The sequence below is a fragment of the Paroedura picta genome, chromosome 7, assembly GCF_049243985.1.
Source record: "Paroedura picta isolate Pp20150507F chromosome 7, Ppicta_v3.0, whole genome shotgun sequence".
In the NCBI taxonomy this organism is placed as follows: Eukaryota; Metazoa; Chordata; class Lepidosauria; order Squamata; family Gekkonidae; genus Paroedura; species Paroedura picta.
In genome coordinates this window covers 89,264,239-89,280,830 of record NC_135375.1, presented here as the reverse complement: position 1 = coordinate 89,280,830, position 16,592 = coordinate 89,264,239, and the positions used below count along the sequence as shown (strand labels likewise).

The 16,592-nt window shown below is 45.8% G+C and overlaps 1 protein-coding gene across 2 annotated transcripts in view; it reads right to left on the bottom strand.

Moving 5' to 3' along the window:
* PLPPR1 (phospholipid phosphatase related 1) overlaps positions 1-16,592 on the bottom strand; it is a 117,126-nt gene that overhangs the window by 11,753 nt on the left and 88,781 nt on the right. For both annotated transcript variants that reach the window (XM_077345346.1, XM_077345347.1), the window contains exons 3-4: positions 15,180-15,368; positions 4,122-4,254 (exon numbers count right to left, since the gene is read on the bottom strand). In XM_077345346.1, the coding sequence (XP_077201461.1) occupies positions 4,122-4,254; positions 15,180-15,368 (322 nt within the window). The remainder of the gene's footprint in view (positions 1-4,121; positions 4,255-15,179; positions 15,369-16,592) is intronic.

The following is a 16,592-nucleotide window of genomic DNA, read 5'->3' as shown; positions in this document are numbered from 1 at the left end:
CACTGACACAGCCCCCGGCCATCCGTCAGCATCAGTCACGGTGAGCAAGCCAAAATGATCTGCTGCTGCAACAGATGGCTGCTGTGAGCCTTGCTGTATCTCGACGGACTTCTCCGCCCGCAAAGGAGCTAGGAAAGAACCGTGTGCTCTGTGGGCTTCTTCCAGGGGGCTGGGCCTGGGATCAAGCAGAACTTGCACCCCTGGAAAAGCTCTGCCAGATAGCATTGGGCGGAAGCCATCAGGACTCAAAAGGCCCGCATCTCCTGTCTCCCCCTATGCTCTTCTGACTGGCACCTTTAGCTTATTCCTTCACTAAAGCCGGCCTGCTTGGCACCTCCTGGAACCCATTCGTTCTCTGGTCTAGAGCAATCCCCAGCCTGTGAAACAGGCTCCTTAGGCAAGGGAGGAGGCCGCCGTTTTTAAAGGCTCTGAAAGCCAGTTTTATTTGGTAGGGCGTTTTCTTGGGGAGCACTGCTTCATCGCATTATAAAGTAAATTGCCTTAAGCCACAAGGCAAAGATATGAGGTGTTAAGCATTTAAATAAACACTAACTCATTTGGAGAGAAGAAGAAGAACTGGTTTTTCTTTAGACCCTGCTTTTCACTACCCGAAGGAGTCCAAAAGCGGCTTACAAACACCTTTCCCTTCTTCTCCCCACAGCAGATACCCTGTGAGGTAGGTGGGGCTGAGAGAGCTCAGAACTGCTCTGTGGGAACAGCTCTAGGAGGACTGTGACTAGCCCGAAGTCACCCAGCTGGCTGCATGTGGAAGAGTAGGGAATCACAGAATCATAGAATCATAGAGTTGGAAGGGGTCATACAGGCCATCTAGTCCAACCCCCTGCTCAACGCAGGATTAGCCCTAAGCATCCAAGAAAACTGTGTATCCAACCTTTGCTTGAAGACTGCCAATGAGGGGGAGCTCATCACCTCCTTAGGCAGCCTATTCCACTGCTGAACTACTCTGACTGTGAAAATTTTTTTCCTGATATCTAGCCTATATCGTTGTACTTGAAGTTTAAACCCATTACTGCGTGTCCTTTCCTCTGCAGCCAGCAGAAACAGCATCCTGCCCTCCTCCAAGTGACAACCTTTCAAATACTTAAAGAGGGCTATCATGTCCCCTCTCAACCTCCTTTTCTCCAGGCTGAACATTCCCAAGTCCCTCAACCTATCTTCATAGGGCTTGGTCCCTTGGCCCCAGATCATCTTCGTCGCTCTCCTCTGTACCCTTTCAATTTTATCTACGTCCTTCTTGAAGTGAGGCCTCCAGAACTGCATACAGTACTCCAGGTGTGGTCTGACCAATGCCGTATACAATGGGACTATGACATCTTGTGATTTTGATGTGATGCCTCTGTTGATACAGCCCAAAATGGCATTTGCCTTTTTTACCACTGCATCACACTGCCTGCTCATGTTTAGTTTACAATCAACAAGTACCCCAAGGTCTCGTTCACACACAGTGTTACCTAGAAGCGCATCCCCCATCCAGTAGGCATGCTTTTCATTTTTCTGACCCAGATGCAGAACTTGACACTTATCTTTATTCAATTGCATCTTGTTCTCATTTGCCCATTTTTCCATTGTGTTCAGAACTCGTTGAACTTTGTTTCTATCTTCCGGAGTATTTGCCAGTCCTCCCAATTTGGTGTCATCTGCAAACTTGATGAGTAGTCCCTCCACCCCCTCATCTAGATCAAACCCAGTTCTCCAGATTAGAGTCTGCCACTCATTAACCACTACACCATGCTGGCTTGGAGGGTCCAGTTATTGCAGCAGCATTCTACCAGTGGCCCCCAGCAACCCTTTACTGCAGGTTACTAAAGACAATGGACAGGTTCCCCCAGGTGCTCTGCTGCCCTCTGCTACCTCATATGCTTTGCGTAAGGATTCCTGTTCTGATGCTCTTGGCATGTGCTACAAATACTATAGTTGATTGTTCTGGGTGGCTTATTTCTTGTACAGAAACCAACAGCATGGTTAAAAAAATAAACAACTGCCACGTGGAAGTGGCCCCCTTCCTATCCTCTGTTCCATCCCAACCACAACAATCAAAACTCCTGCCTTAGTCAACCTGTGGTCCTCCAGATGTCCATGGACTACAATTCCCATGAGCCCCTGCCAGCAAATGCTGGCAGGGGCTCATGGGAATTGTAGTCCATGGACATCTGGAGGACCACAGGTTGACCACCTCTGCTTTATAAGGCCCAGAATTGCTTCCAGTCATTCAGCTGCCCCCTTATCCTATTATGCTGTTTCTGGGTTGGCATCTCAAGTTTAGCAGCTGATCAAGGGCATATTCTTCCCTGGGATGCCGCAGAACGACTGGATGGAAATCTTCTAAATTCTACATTTAATAAACTGCAGTCTGAACTCAGCAAATCAAGGTCTGACCTCACAAGTCCCCTGTACTTACACTTCAGAACTAGTGGATGATTATAAATCCATGGCCCTGAAGTTAGCCAGCTTGCAGGTCTTCTCTCTGTGTCTCGTTGGGACCCTCCAGGGAGTTCCACATGCTCTTGGTTTTCAACTATTTCCCCAGTCTTTGTAGAAACATCTAAAGCCCATTTAAGTGCATCAGAATAGCCAGTGGAGTATGGTGGTTTAAGAGGAGTAGATCAAGGTTGGGAGACCTGGATTTAAATCCCCACTCTCCCATGAAACTCAGGGGGTCACCTTGGGCCAGTTACTCTCTTGCAACTTCACAGAGTTATTGTATGTGGATTTTTGTCATACTTGTTGCAAGCTGAGGGGCAGCTCAGAAATCCAATAAATAAATAACGTCCTTGCAGAAGGAGAGCATACATACATGTCAGATAAATAAATCAAAAACTTTTGAGGTGGAAGGGAAAAACCATTTGCTCCACTAAGCTGCACCTCCTCTCTGTGGATTCAAAAGTGCTGGATGGAGTTGTGGTTATTTTTTTCCCCCAGCTGGTCACAGCCAGCCTGTTGAGTGTCCCCTCCCCAAAACAGGAAACAGCCAGATTGCAGGGGAAGTTCTGTTGCAACCCTCCGGCTCCTTCTCATTCTACAGAATTGTAGGATGTTTCCCAAGAATCGCTCTTATGCTGCATGCCTCAATTAACTGAATGCTGCAGACCAAAAATAGATCTTGCACAGGGAATTCTCCAAAGGCAGCATAAAGCAGGAGGGCTTTGTTTCTAAATGCTAGTTTCATACCAATTAACTTTATAAAGTCTCCAGTGACTGGAAACAGGTAAGCTAAACATGTCTGTGAAAGATGTTTTGATCAGACCTCTGATGGGTTTTTAAAAATTATGAAATGTAGCCATATGGTCGTTGGGGTTAATTCTGCTCTCTTCCGTTTTTTTGCTGATCTTGCCCCACACCCTCCAAGCTACAGTCTGATTAGGGAGGTATACAAATGTATATGTCTATTTCCCCCTGCAGGGCAAGTAGCAGCTCTGGTTAGAACTGGCTGGCAACTGGCAGGAGCTGGTGGGGGACATGGAGGGGGGCCACCATCAGTATGGCAGAATGTCCAGAAGCTCCTACAGGGGAATAACATAATTTCTGGTTTTCCCCAGGAATTGTGCAGCCCTGGCACACCAATGGCAAGCTGGCAACTGTAGCTCTGGCCTCCACTTCAAAGTCCCACTCATGGATCTCCAAGCATCTTGGCTAGTTTGCTCCTCAGCAAACAGCATTCATTCATTCATTCATTCATTCATTCATTCATTCATTCATTCATTCATTCATTCATTCATTCATTCATTCATTCATTCATTCCTTACATTTACTGATTGTCTCAGTAGCTTCCACTTATGTGTTTCCAGAGAGTACAATTTTAGAACTAAGTTAAACTAGAATTAAGTTATTTGGACACAGGTTTGTGTTCCCTTGCCTCTGTACAGCACACTGATGGTGCTACACAAATCTATGATTATGATTACAAACACTGTAGATATATACCAACTTTATGCTGTGGGATTTCTTACATGTGTAACCCCTGCCTTTAAAAAGCACCCTCGGCTTTCCCTGTCCAGAGATCTCCCCTACCCCAAGAGACCCTAGCACAGCTAAACCTGACTCCTGCTCAAGGGCTGGTTGTTTCAGTTTTTGTTACGTGCATGGCATTTCTCACGACTTACCTATAAATCGAATAATCCTCCGAAGTAACGGATTCAAGTAACAGCATTCTCCTGTCAAAATAGTTTTCTCCTGGACAATCAGGCTTTCTCTGGTGGACTTGATGAAATACATGGATATCTCTCCAATAAAAATCTGCAGAAAGGGAGCAGGGGAGAAAAGGAAATTGCGAATGAGATAGTCGTTGAAGGTTTGGTAGCCAAAGCTTGTTTCTGCGGCTGGAATCCTGTGTTTGCAGCTAAGAAAAGAGATACTTTCTACCTTTAGCTAATGTGAATTCCCCTATTTGTCTTTGCCAAAGGAAACAAGGCTGCTGAGAACAGGGTGGCCAACCTCCAGGTGGTGCCTGAAGATCTCCCCAAATTACAACTGCTTTCCATACTAACGACATCAGTTTCCCCTAAGGAAAATGACTGCTTTGGTGGGTAGATGCCATGGCATTATGCACTTCTGAGGCCCCTTCCCAAATCCCTTCCTCCCAAGCCTCCGCTGCCAGATTTCCAAGAATGTCCCAATGCAGAGTTGACAGCCCTACTGAGAGCCTGAATGGGCCTGTAGACAAAGATTCCCTCCGTGCTCAACCCAATCATCAGATGAAAGCAAATCACCTTGGTTGCCCAGCTCCAGTGGCCTCCGGGGTAGCCAGGGCCCCCACAATGATGCTGTCTCAAGTGCTCCCCTCTAAGCAGCCCTAAATATATCCAAATTAAGGACTACTATGCAATGATCTCCCTCCCCCCAATCCAACTTGGGCATCCCAGGAAAACAATCACACAATTTGCGTGAGCCCCTGGTGAGCTGCTGCCAATGACACTGAGCTTGACAGACCAATGACCTGACTCAGTACAAGGCAGCTTCCTGATTCTCCTGGGCTTCCTCTCTTTGGGGTCAGCTCCTTTCACTCAGATACCCTTATGGTGGCTTGCCAGGTAGGCTTCAGAGCCATGGGGATGCTAAGGCCGGGCTCAGCATTTAAGTGAGAACTTGTGTAGCTACATATTTAATGTCTGAGAACACGAGTGGAATGAACTAAATTAATCAGAGGGAAGTAGATGGGTGGCCGCTAAGGAGTGCAGCCGTGTAAAGGAAGAGGCTCCTCAGGTACCCAATCAGCTAGAAACCATGAAAGGAAGGCTAAAGACTAAGCTGCATATTACAGGCGCTCTCCTTGTCAGGCATCCCATTTTCAAGGCTCAGCAACACGACTGAGGATAATTTAATTATTTTTGGTAGAATGAAGTCTCTCCCACTGAGAGGAAGGGACTGTGCGGCATTTTCTCAAAGACTAGCTATGGAGGGCCCAGGGAAGCACCACTCAAACAGCCAAGCAGAGATGTATCCATATTCTCCTCAGGACTGGTGTAGTATAAAGTACAAAAAAGGAGATTAAAGTAATCCTATCACTGCCTGCTTGTATATACTTTGTAGCTTTATTTATTTATTTATTTATTCATTCATTCATTCATTCATTCATTCATTCATTGTAACATTTATATCCTGCCTTTCCTCTCAGTTCAAGGTGGCTTACAAGAAGAGTTAAAACATGCCCTGTTAAAAAAACAAAGATGTTGTAGCAAGCCCCAAACACCACCTCCTTAAAAAATGCCTTCTATTCCATCCACCCTTTAAAAGCCCTGTCAGACAGGCAGGTCTTACAGCTCCTCTTGAACAGGGGTAGTCAACCTGTGGTCCTCCAGATGTTCATGGACTACAATTCCCATGAGCCCCTGCCAATGTTTGCTGGCAGGGGCTCATGGGAATTGTAGTCCATGAACATTTGGAGGACCACAGGCTGACTACCCCTGCTCTTGAAGGTCTCCAGGGAGGGGACCCCTTCACCACCTCAGGGTGGCCATTCCAGCCATGCTGGAAAAGGCCCAGCCTGTGATCAATGCCAGAAAGGCCACCCTGAGTGGTGGGATAACCCTAATGACAATAGCTGGTGCACAGGGAAGAAGATGGTCTTCAGATATGTGGGTCCCAGGCCGTGAAGGGCTTTAAAGGTCATAACCAGCACCTTGAATTGAACTCCGAAACAGACTAGCAGCCACTGTAGCTATTTCAAAATAGGCAACTTATGTTTCCAGTGACTAGACACTGACAATAGTCAGGCTGCTGCAGTCTGGGCCAATTGTTGTTTCCCAATTGTCTTCAAGGGTAGCCCCATGTACAACATGTTACAGTAATCCAGCCCTGAGGTTACAGAAGCATGGATCAGCATGGCTTCGTTGGCTGAGGCTAGGTAATGAGAAGGTTGTCAAATCAGATGCAGCGGAGAGAAGGCACTCCTGGCCTCAGTGCTGACCTGCTTTTCAAACAGCCAGGCAAGGTCCATGAGCATCCCCAGCCTCCTAACTTGCTCAGAAAAAGCCAACTCCGCTCCACCTAGGACAAGAGGACTCGGTCCCTCTTGAATACCTGCCTTCCCAACCAGCATCAATTCCAGAGAACTGCTGATTACATATGGAAGCATTAGACTACACACAGCTGATGAGAGCAGAAACAATTTGGTCAAAATGATGGAAGTAAAATTGGCATTGTCCAAGAATGGACACAACCGATATGGGTCAAAACATTCACTGAGAAGATGACAAGTCCTGCTTCCAAATTCCCTACCCATCTTTTTTTGTTTTAGGGAAAAAGAAGAGTTGTATCTGAGAAAGTTTCTCTTAAAGACTTTTAGTCAGAATAAGAAGAGCACTCAAGTGTCCATGATAAACCATAGACACAGATGCTGCCTGAAGCAAGACTCTCCACTGTGGCATGCCCTGTGATTTGATAAGGCCAGATGACATCACGCCGAAATCAAACATTAGCCTCCAATAAAATAACTATCTGATGCTGGTTAATTATTTATCTATGTCCTAAAGAGCTGGTGCGTTTCTGAGTTTATCGGTTGAGAAGTTAATTCTGTGCTGTGTTGAGGGTATAACCTTACAGCAATAGCAAGGGATCAGAAAACCCTGCCAAATTATTTTACGGGTTAACTGTATGTCATTGTCTTCATGGTTTTGTTTAAGAGTTTAATGGGTGGGGGGTTGTGTGTGTGTATGGGTGGTTTAGCAAATGATCTTGTGATGCTGAAGCACTGATGCAAATAACAGCAGCTTAGCTTGCATTGCTAACCTCCAGGTGTGGGCTGGAAATCTCCCAGAATTACAACCAATCTCTCGATTACATAAATCATTGTGAGTTTAAAAAAATCATTTGCATATTCTTTGGAAAATTGGCTATGGAGCATTGGATCCTACCCAGGCCCCTCCCCTCAGTAAACCAAACTCTCCCTCCAATCTCCAGGTATTTACGAACCCAAATTTGGACCTATTCCACAACTTCATCTGTAAGCATTACTCAAGGGTTGAACTTGAAGCATTCTGAGTGGTCAGCAATCAGGGGAGCTCTTGTTGAACCCAATATGCCATGGCTCTAAAGCTCTGTTCACAGACTACAGTCGGTGCAGGCACATGTGTACATCTGATTGTGAGGAAGAGACAACACATGCTGACATTGCCATGGAAACTGGGAACTAGTCTGTAACCATGAGTATCCTTAACCATGAGTATATAAATAAAAGGGGTAAGGGCTCCTGGGAGGAGTTTTGGCGTTAACGGATATGGGCCAATCAGGTTGCTCATTGGAGCCTGTATATCTCTGATTGGCCATCCACCCAGTGGCTGGCCAATCAAATTAGAACTCCCACCCTAACCGTCTCTTCACAGTTCTGCCGCTTCATTGAAGTCCCTGGCCACTCAGATGGAGATGGTTGTGTGTGTGTGTGGGGGGGGGGGAGGGGAACGGACTGCCCTCCAGCGCCTCCCCTCCCTTCCCCCAAAAGGTTCAGTGATGCCTCTGCGGGGCTTTAGGGGTGGCGGATGGGGGAGCAATCTGCCCCCCAGCACTTCCCCCCCCTGCTCCAAAAAGGCCCGCCTAGGCCTCCCCAGACCGTGTCTGGCTTGCCCGGGGCGGGGGGGGGGGGTGGCCCAATGCCCGTTGTATTCAGAAATACAATGGGCTTTCTTGCTAGTATCTGTATAAATGTGGGGTTTAAATCACATGTTTAGAGATACATGCACTGAATGTGACAAGAGAATTACTCAACCCACTTGTAATGAAAAATCAAGTGCACACTATACATGGATTGTGTGTGAGTTTGTCGCTAGTGAACAGGGCTCACTTGGTATAGAGTAGTGATAACTTTCAACTCAGCCAAATGGCTTTCAGAACACACAGTAGCAACTGTTTTCTGCTTTCCCAGAATTGCCCACCAGATCATTCATTCCCTGATGCAAACAACATCTAGATTTTATGACCTACCTTTGCTTCCTTTCATCTCTCATCCTCCTACCCTCTCATTTTGCTGCTATTTTAACCTCTTCCAGAGACTGCACTGCATACAAAAGAAGGGCTTGCTTAAAGCCAGTGATGATACTCTCCTTATATCTAATAGGCATGGGTCAGCTTTCCTGTGGATCAAAAATCCCACAAATTAGGGGCCACCTACATCTATAACTGAGGGCTATGCAAACCTAGAACAACACTTAGATTTGTAGAAAAATCTGGTTTCTTTGGGGGGGGGATCCTCAAAAATGAAGAACTTCAAGAAGAGGGAAGGAAGGTCTTGAGTTACTAGGTGGGCAGAAGCTGGAATACAGCTTGGGCAGGAAGATGGGGGTGAGGAAAGAAGGGAAGAGCGAATAAGTAGGGAGAAGCAGAGGCACTGTAAAGTTGAAGCTAAACAGAAGGGAGGGAGGAAAACAGTCAGATGGGAGTTATAGAGGATTATAAATCAGATTTCTTCATCATGAATCATTAAAGGTTTCGTTCTAACATGTACTGAAGTACCTTAACTGTGGCACTTATTTCTTTCAAATATGGACCAATTTTGAAATCTACTGTCTTTAATTGTATTAATTTTAAAATAAGAAAAAGGAATGCACCCCTTTAGCATTCTGACTCAGGAAGAAATGGGATTGCAAAATGTTTAACTTTGGCTGGGTCATACCCACAGTACTTTATAGACCGCTGCAGCAAAAATGGGAGACATTTCCACAAATTGATCATTACTAATCATTGACAGCACAAATGCTGGCTGCTGTGAGTCCTTTCTGTATACAAAGTGTACAAGTAATAGATATATACAGGAGTATCTTCTACAATTTTTTTAGTGTTCTGGAACTACAACAATATATGGCTTGTATTTAAGATTACTAACAACTGCTCACCTCTGTCATTTCCCTTTTTTTGTAAAACATCTTTAAGAAGCCCTTTGTAAAAATCTTTGCCATCCCCTTCACACAGTGATCCATGCTCTGGTAGTCTCCAGATTTGACTACTGTAATGGACTCTATGTGAGGCTACCCCTGAAGATTGTCCAGAAGCTGGAACTGGTGCAGAATGCAGCTGCTCAACTACTGACGGGTGTCTCTGGCTAGATGCATATCACATAGGTCTGGAAAGATCTGCAATGGCTTCCTATTCACTACTGAGCCAAATTCAAAGTGTTGATGTTAATATATAAAGCCCCAAATGATTTATTTGAAGGAATGCCTTCAAACCTGCCAGAGCACTGAGATCTCAAAGACAGAGCTTTCTTATAGTTCCATTCCTCTCTGAACAAAGGGCAGTGACATGCAGGAGGGCCTTTTCTGTGGTGACCCCCAGACTTTGGAGCAGCCTCCCACTGGTTATTTGCCAGGTGCCTACATGATATGGTTTTTGGCACCTGTGAAAATACATACCTCTTTACCCAGGCCTTTGATATCTAGTTTCCCCTGTGGGATATCTAGTTACTCCTATGTGCTGTCCTGCTAGGAAGGGAAGGAGGTTGAGAGAGGGTGGTTATTGTCATGAACCCCTAGTTCCTGATCCATGGTTTTCGCCCCCTTTGAGGTTCAATTCATTTCCTTATGCTCCCGGATCTCCCACAGAGTTGTGGCACCTTCCTGGGCCTGCTCGAGAGTGCCCCTCCCACCTGCCTCTTGCATTTCAAAGCCTTCGCCTGCGTTCCTTCCCTCATCTCTTCTCCCAAGACTGGCCTCGCTGGGAACTCAGACTAAATACCAGATGGCCGGATGGGATGTTTTGGCACCTTGTAGATCAGAGGAAACTGTATTGCCCTTTCTATGTGAATTAATGTTCCTGCCAAATGCTGCTCCTGTTCCCCCCTTCCCAAACCTAGGTATATAAGCTATGCAGCCCCCTTCCCTGTTGTCTCTGTCAAAATTCCTGTCTAAGAGCTTTTGCAATGTGCTGACCTTTGTCCTGATTCTCCAAATAAAGACTTTTGCTTAAAGCTTCATCCTGAAGCCCGAGAGTGATGTCTGTGGTGCGAATCTGGTGGGTCTCAACCGCTTGGGTCCTGACATGTTTTAAATGTTTTTAATGCATTTTAGACTATCTTATACTCCATTGCTGCAACCTGCCCTCGGACCTCTGAGGAGATGTGCAGGATATAAACACCTAGATAAATAAATAAAAATAAACATACTGGTTATTCTAGCTGTCTCCCTGGCATTTATCTAACATACCTTAATGTAAATATTCCCTTCACATCTTTAAAGAGCTGCATTTGGTTCAGTAGCAAGCCACATTTGGCTCTGGAGTCCCAGGCTGCAGACCCCTGTCTTAGTCCCTCTCCTTCAGGTTCCTTGTGAGATTTAAAGAGGAAATCCTGATGGATCTTGCCCTGGCCCCTCAGTGGGAAGGACTAGAATCCCTACTGTGGTATCACTCCTGTTAACAGAGTGCATGCACAGTAATCAATCCTCTTAGGCAAACCATTAGTCTTTGATTTGGATACGAAGCCATGGGCAGCGTGCTGGGGAAAAGCCTACAAACCCCTGCTTATCAGGGTTTATGGGTTAATCGGACAGGAGATAATGTCTGCTGACCCCGTTCCACCTAAGCGCAAACAATCTGCCTCGGAATTACGGGGGAGGGAAGGAAGAGAAAGCCCGTTGGAGGTCAGCTGACAGGAGCGAGAATGGTGTTTCCCAACCGGCCCGGCTTTAATGCACTTTCCATTTCCCCCGCTGTGTTGACAATGATTTGTCCTGATAGTTGAAGTGCAGTGAGGAAAACCGCATGTGGTTGTGGCACAGATTCCAAGCACAGCAGGAGATGTTGCAGGTAGCTGTGCTGGCTCACAGGGACCTCTCTCTCTCACACACACACACACAAAAGTTGTGCTAAGGACCAATCAAGCGATCGCCGAACAAGTATGTGAGTTTTTGAGCCTCGGTACTGTCTGCGGCTTGAGGCCGAAGAGAATCATTGGTGTGCTGCAAAATGTTCACGGCATTGAGCAGACTCATGCAGAGACTGGTTATTATGGAAGATAAAGAGGAAAATGTGACGGCTTAATCAGGGAAATGTTGGTGAACTTTGAAGAACGGAATTGGGGCATGGAAATGAGGACAAGCTGAAGAGCAACATTTCAGCAGCTGTCAAAGCTAGTAGCATGAAAAGGACCCAGAAGACCCGCTAAATGTTTCTTTTTTTTAACAGAGTGCTCTCTTTCCATAGAGATTTCGTTTGTTTATTTAAAACATTTTACAACATCTTTCTATTCGATCAGGGTCTCCCAAGGTGGCAAACATGAAAACGTTAATTAAAAACATTTAACACTATGGAATAATTCAATCAAAACACATGCAATACCAGAACCACGGAGAAGGCCAATATGCACTACTGGGGAGTAGATGAAGCAAAATAAAAAAGTCTTTACTCACTGGTGGAAGACAATGATTGAGGGAGACAGGTGAATCTCCCTCAGGAGGGAGTTCCTGTTGGGTTTTGCATCCTTGCATTCAAGTACTCTTCATATTGGAGGGAGAAGCAGTGCATGCTGGGAGAATCTCTACCTGTTTTTCTCACTTTTGTCAGTAAACTGGAGCTCTCAGTCAGTCAGTGAGTCTCTCCCCTTCACTGTGTTTGTGTGTCTGAGACAGAGTGTCTCAGGGAATTACAGTAACAAGAGAAGGGGGTTCTTATCAACATTCACTTCAGCCAGTAGATGTGAGATTGATTCTATGTTTGTTTTGTTATTACAACTTAACCACCTGGAACCAAAAGAAAGAGCCTGCTGGCTCTACAAGAATTGTTCTTCTAATTGTTACTATGAATCTAACTAAGTAAACTTGCTTAACAGTTATTCACAGAAAACCAAATGATTATTTCAAGTAAAGCCTATCTGCCCAAATTCAAAACCAGCTGATCTTAACCGACGAAGCAACATTGTCTTGAAAGAAAAGTTCCCCATTTACTCTGCTTGGGATTCTGTAAAGTCTAAGCTTATTACACAGATTTACTCTCTCCCTCTTTTACAAAACAAGATACAAAGATTATACTCCATGTTACAGAACAGCTATTTTGCAATGTGTTACGCTTCCTTTCTGCAATATATAATTACAGTATTTGCTGGCGTATAAGACTACTTTTTCCTCCTGAAAAACATGCCTCTAAGTGGGGGGGGGGTCATCCTATACGCCGGGTGCACTTCAGTTGGGATAGACATAGCTGCCCATAGTACTGTAATGTATTGTAACAAACTCTATATTTTGAGTGGAAATGTTGGGAGGTCGTCTTATTCGCCCAGTCGTCTTATACGCCGGCAAATACGGTATATCTTACAGTTTGACACTGGTATATTCTCAGACCATTTCCGCACAAGGAATTTGCCCCTGGACAGCCTCTGGCTGTTGGTGGGTTTTAGAGCCCCCTCCACATGAGGGTACTTGCATCCTGAAGCTGTCCAGGGGATGGCTCCTGTTTTGCCCAGATTTGCCTCAGGATGAAGGAAATCACAAAAAGTGGATTTGCCACTTTTTATCATCAGTGAGAAACCAGAGGCAAGCCTGTGTGGAGGGGGAAAGGTAGAAAAGTCACTGCAGAGGTGTCTTGCCGTTGCACCCGCCGTCCCCTCTCCATTTCCTGCTCTGAGTAATTTAAAAAAATGGCATGGTCTGCGTTGTTCCACAACCACAAAGCTACATTGTCAAAGGTAAAATGAAATCTTTAAAGTGTCCATGGCCTTTTTGAGACCAGGCAGGCAAAACACAGTCCCATTTCTGTTTTCTGGATGTGGGAAATGAGCTGGGAAAGAGGGGATGGGGCGGGTGATTAAGCATCCTTCTTCTGATCATACAGGGGTCTGAGCCCCTTGTTTTAAAGCCAACCATTTACACAAAATGACTTTTTGGGCTCCAGGGACCATGTTCAACATCTCAGAATTCCACCCAGACATAAATAAAGTCCAAAAGAACATGACTCCCAAAGGGGGGGGTGCTGTATCATTCTGACGTTTCTCCATAGCAATGCGGCAGTCCTGATTTTTATTTAAAATGCATCTGTGTTGTGGCATTAATGTATAGCAATGTAGAAGTGCCTTCAAAAAAATGATTTCAGGGGCCAGGGGGGAGGAGAAAGTTTCATCCCTTGAGAGAACTGCTGTGCTTTGATTGGTGGCTTGACAAGCCAAGGGCTGGAGCGGGGGGGGGGGAGTTTGGCTTGTTTTCCCTTGCAGCCTCGCCAAGAGGCAAAAAAGCCACAATGGGAAAACACGGGAGGGGTCTCCCATGAAGAGAGCTGCAAACACAAGTTTACCATCCCATGTTTGCAAGCAGTAAACAAATCACATTTTACCCCTCCATGCAGAAACGGTCTCACGTTCAAAAGGATATTGGTTTAAATATCCAATATGAATTTTTACAACATTTCCAAAGTTTTAAGTGTGATGAAGTGTAAGCTTACCTTAAAAGGGATTCCCTGTGAGTTCCCCAAGCCTAGCTTCCTTCAGCTGTCAGAGCTTCATCAATTGTTTTAACGCTCTCTTAATCTCCTCCTCCCCAGTATTCATATGGGTCTTTATTAATTTCTTTTTACACATAGCATGAATACATATTGCATTAAACTTTCATTCACTGCTCCACTATTTTGTTTCCAAACTCAATTTAGTAATGGGAGATGTGGGCTTTTGACTGTCCAACTAGCACCACTCATAGTGCAAACTGGAAAGACTAGTTTCCCCTGAGATCAGCCCTGGTCAGGGAATTGTACACTGGTACACAATGTACTAAATGGACTTCCCTGGAGCATCTCTCCGTCAACTGTACAAGTGTTTTTAGACAGACAACTGATTATTTGGGCGGTCCTTGTTTTCCCCATCGACTCTGCAATGAAATGAATGAAAAGTAAAGGCAAGATCTGTGTGAAAAGGCACGGATGTAATCAAGACTCCTCTATCACCGGGGGGGGGGGCAGAAATGATTAACTTTGCGAAATAAAACACTAAGTGACTGAACAGTGCTCAGGGGTATTAGATGGAGAACGAGACCAAACATTAAAAAAATATACTAAAGCATGCCCTGATGGGAAGAAAAACAAAAAAAAACTAGACAAATCTGCTGGCGGTAACTCATTTAAAACTGATTTTTAATTAAGCGCCAGGCTGATTCTGTTTGTTCTGGAGTACAAAAGAGCCACTGTTCACAGCGACCGTGTGGTAGGAGCACTTTAGCTCCTTGAGAATAGCTTTTCTGAAGTCAAGGGAGGCTTTCGGTGTTCTCCATGAAGCATGCCACAAGGAATGGTTCTGTCATGTGCAAGGAAAAAATCCCCCTCCTATGCTCAAACGTATATTCTTACAAACACAGTTCAGGCATGAGAGATTCTTATTAACACAGCCTGCTTTATGTCAGTCTGTTACAGAATCTCCAGCAGACTCGCTATTCATACAGACCTGGAAGCTGAAGTTAGGTGATTAACACACTGTAGATAATTGATACTCCACTGTTGTGCATACATTTGCAACCATCTGTCACAAGGAGACATACGTTGCTATGATGTGTCTTGTTAGGACAATGCGGAACATCACCCTTTGTCTTATTGTGCAGGTAACTAGCAGGCCAACGAATGGCCAGCCCACCACTGCCTTTCTCAGTTTGCCAGCTTCAGACTGAAGCCAGCCAAACTCCCAACCACTCGAAAAAGAAGGAACAGGGAGAAAGGAAGCCCCATCTCTCCCAAATTCTGAGTTGAGGTGTGTGTTTTGGTCTACTTACAATTGCTGTCGGAGTTGCAGCCAGCACACAGTAGAGGACCAGCGGGGAAATGAAGCTTTCGTCCTCCGTTCCCGGGTACGGTTTCATCAGATCTCCGTCCTGGCAAAAGAAGCCCTGGATGTGCACCTGGAACGTGTCCGTGCACTCGAAGTAGTAGGCGAGCAGCACGGTCCCGGCCATGATGACGAGCTGAAAATACAGCATGGTTGCACAGAAGCATTAGCAGCTGCTAGCCACTCCGGAACGGGCACCTTCCATTATCGCCACCACCCCGACAGCGATCCCAATGTTAGGCAGCACTTAGAGTGTCTCCACTCAGTAACATCTGTTACATAAACCTTTGGGCAACCCCCACTCCCCACTCCCCTCCCTGAAAGTCTCTGATCAAACTGAGACAGGAGTTTCAGGCTCCACTTGCTCAAAGGCATGTGGTTGTCACTGGCAGCATGGATCAATGTGGATGGAATGGGATAGCAGGGAAGGAGGGAGTGAGGTGGGGGATTTTACCAGCATTAAACACACACACACACACACACTGGAGTTTTTATTTCCCCAGACAGGGGATTTTATATCACCAAGAGAGTGTGGAAGAGAAAGACAAACAAAGCACCCAACACAAATCAAGGCAAGATTGCCTCCGCAATGCACACACGCAGTCAAAATGGAATTTCTCAGAGGGCAGACAGACGGTGACCCTAAAACATCTTCTACTATTGCCCTTCTACCCACCGGTTGCCACACAAATGGTGGGACACAGGAAGAATTCTACTTCTCATTTCCGAGTGCCACTGTCACAGTAGGGTACGTGGGGCCCCTCAAGAGACCACTTGGAGATGGTTACCTTACTCACTTTCAGTGCTTGTGTTTTCTAATGGCAATATGTGATATGTCTTCTTTTTAACTGTGTACAAACACTTGTGGAAATACTCAGGAAAAGGTACCACAGGGCCTGTATATCTATCTGCAGTGGGTTCCCCTCCATCTCTGTAACACTGATGTTTACGTTCAGATGCATCCTAGGAAAGCTTTGGGGCTAACTCTTCTTTCAACAGCACCCTGGCTCTTGATGCAGAGGCAGGCAATGGCAAAGAAGAAGAGTTGGTTCTTATTTGCTGCTTTTCTCTATCTGAAGGAGCCTCAAAGACCGATTATGCATGGCGGCAGCTACACCGAGCTGCCGCCCTGTCGTTGTGCTGGAACCGAAAGACCCACTGTCCCCCAATTATACACGGGGTGGAGCTTCCTGGGCGCACACTGGCTGCCCCGGTGCAACGGCCCTGCGCAGGCAACACGGAGCAGGAAGCATCGGGCATGAGCTGAAGCACCAGCAGTGGCAGCAGAGGGGGGATTGGGGGCATAGGGAGCATAGCCCCCCTGCTGCATGATGGTGGAGAGCAGCATGCTGCCCTCCCA